Source organism: Penaeus monodon, chromosome 36 (assembly GCF_015228065.2).
Source record: "Penaeus monodon isolate SGIC_2016 chromosome 36, NSTDA_Pmon_1, whole genome shotgun sequence".
NCBI lineage: Eukaryota > Metazoa > Arthropoda > Malacostraca > Decapoda > Penaeidae > Penaeus > Penaeus monodon.
The window spans coordinates 25,653,667-25,656,166 of NC_051421.1; the positions used below are offsets into that span (position 1 = coordinate 25,653,667).

At 46.3% G+C, this 2,500-nt stretch overlaps 1 protein-coding gene across 1 annotated transcript in view; it reads right to left on the reverse strand.

Annotated features, from left to right (window-relative positions):
* The window catches only part of LOC119595595 (probable chitinase 10), a gene marked incomplete at its 5' end in the record, with an annotated part of 4,787 nt that extends 4,537 nt beyond the window's left edge, over positions 1-250 (reverse strand). Inside the window, 1 exon segment of the mRNA XM_037944705.1 lies at positions 1-250. This exon segment is cut by the window's left edge and continues 137 nt beyond it. Within this exon segment, the coding sequence (XP_037800633.1) occupies positions 1-250 (250 nt within the window).
* Between the last annotated feature and the right edge of the window lie 2,250 nt (positions 251-2,500).

Here is a 2,500-nt window from a genome sequence, read left to right on the forward strand (position 1 = left end):
CAGTGCAACCTTCATCCTGAGGCCAGTCGCAGTTCTTGCTTACCGGATTGTAATGAAGACCAGTTGGGCATTGCTTAACATAAGCCACTGAGTTGGCACAAGAAACATACTGCGAGCATTTGCGTGGATGAGGATAAAATCCATTTTCTGGACAGATGAAGTTACATTCAGTTGCGGGTGTTGTCGGTGCGGGTGTTGTCGGTGCGGGTGTTGTCGGTGCGGGTGTTGTCGGTGCGGGTGTTGTCGGTGCGGGTGTTGTCGGTGCGGGTGTTGTCGGTGCGCTGTTGTCGGTGCGGCTGTTGTCGGTGCGGCTGTTGTCGGTGCGGCTGTTGTCGGTGCGGGCTTACCTTCACTTCCGGTCACTGGGGCATCAGTGACTGTCTCCACAATTTTAAAACACATGCAGCATCACATGTAGACTGCACTGCACATTTTCAGACCAGTCACCAACCCTTTTTAGCAGCATTGAAAACGAGGTTTGGTGGACAACTTGATGTACTTGGCTGTGAGTTAGCACAACTTACAAATTTGGAGCAGTCACGAGGATGAGCATACATTCCTTCGACTTCAGGGCAAACAAAGTTACAGTCATCAGTGTTACCCTCATCAGTACTTCCACTTCCAGTTACTGGGGCATCAGTGACTGTCTCCACAATTGTAAGAACACATTCAGCATCAGATGTAGACGTGCACTGCACATTTTCAGACCAGTCACAGACCTTCTTAGCAGCATTGAAAACGAGGTTTTTTGGGGGACAACTTGATGTACTTTGGGTGTGAGTTAGCACAAAATTACAAATTTGGAGCAGTCACGAGGATGAGCATACATTCCTTCGACTTCAGGGCAAAAAAAGTTGCAGTCTCATGTTACCCTCATCAGTACTTCCACTTCCAGTTACTGGGGCATCAGTGACTGTCTCCACAATTGTAAGAACACATTCAGCATCAGATGCAGATGTGCACTGCACATTCTCAGGCCAGTCACAGACTTTCTTAGCAGCATTGAAAACGAGGTTTGGTGGACAGCTTCCGGTACTGGGCTGTGAGTTAGCACAACTTACAAAATTTGGAGCAGTCACGAGGATGAGCATACATTCCTTCGACTTCAGGGCAAACAAAGTTGCAGTCATCAGTGTTACTCCATCAGTATTTCCACTTCCAGTTTACTGGGGCATCAGTGATGTCTCCACAAATTTTAAGGACACATTCAGCATCAGATGTAGACGTTCACCTGCAAAATTCTCAGGCCAGTCACAGACCTTCTTAGCAGCATTGAAAACGAGGTTTGGTGGACAACTTGAGGTACTTGGCTGTGAGTTAGCACAACTTACAAATTTGGAGCAGTCACGAGGATGAGCATACATTCCTTCGACTTCAGGGCAAAGGCAAAGTTGCAGTCATCAGTTTACCCTCATCAGTACTTCCCCTTCCAGTTACTGGGGCATCAGTGACTGTCTCCACAAATTTTAAGAAAACCCTTCAGCATCTGGTAGCAACACACTGCACATTTCTCAGGCCTCCAGACCTTCTTAGCACATTGAAAAAGAGGTTTGGTGGGCAACTTAAAGGGAATTGGCGTAGTTAGGGACAAACTTAAAATTTGGGGGTCACGAGGTTGCATAAATTTCCCTTTGACTTCAGGGCAAAAAAGTTCAGTCATCATTTACCCTCACATATTTTCCCCTTCCGTTATGGGCATCAGTCTGTCCCCACAAATTGTAAAACACATTCAGCATCAATTGAACGTGCACTGCACATTAAACCCCGTCACAGACCTTTTAGCAGCATTGAAAACGGGTTGGGGGACAACTTTTGGGTACTTGGCTGTGAGTTGCACAATTACAAAATTTGGGGCAGTCCGAGGGTGACATACTTCCTTCGACTTCAGGCAACAAAGTTCAGCATCAGTTTACCCTCATCAGTATTCCCTTCCCGTTACTGGGGCACAGGGACTGTTCCAAATTTAAGAAAACTCGCATTGGTGAGCAAGCACCTGCACTTTTCAGGCCGTACAGACCCTTTTTACACATGAAACGAGGGTTTTGGGGGACAACTTGAGGTACTTTTTGGCGTGAGTTGCACACTTCAAAAATTTTGGGGCATACGAGGATGCATACTTCCTTCGACTTCAGGGGAAACAAAATTCAGTATCATGTTACCCTCATCAGTATTTCCCCTTTCCCATTACGGGGGCATCTGATGTCCCCAAAAATTTGAAAGCACACATTCAGCATCTGGTGAGCAAGCACACTGCACATTCTCGGGCCAGCCAGCCCTTTCTTGAAACATTAAAAACGATTTTGGTACACTTGATGTACTTGGCTGTGAGTTAGCAAAACTTAAAAATTTGGAGCAGCCCCGGGGGAGGTGAGATACATTCCTTCGACTTGGGGCAAAAAATTTTAAGTCATCAGTGTTACCCTCATCAGTTTTTTCCATTCCCATTACTGGGGCATCAGTGACGTCCCCACAATTTTTAAGTACACTTCCATCAGACTAG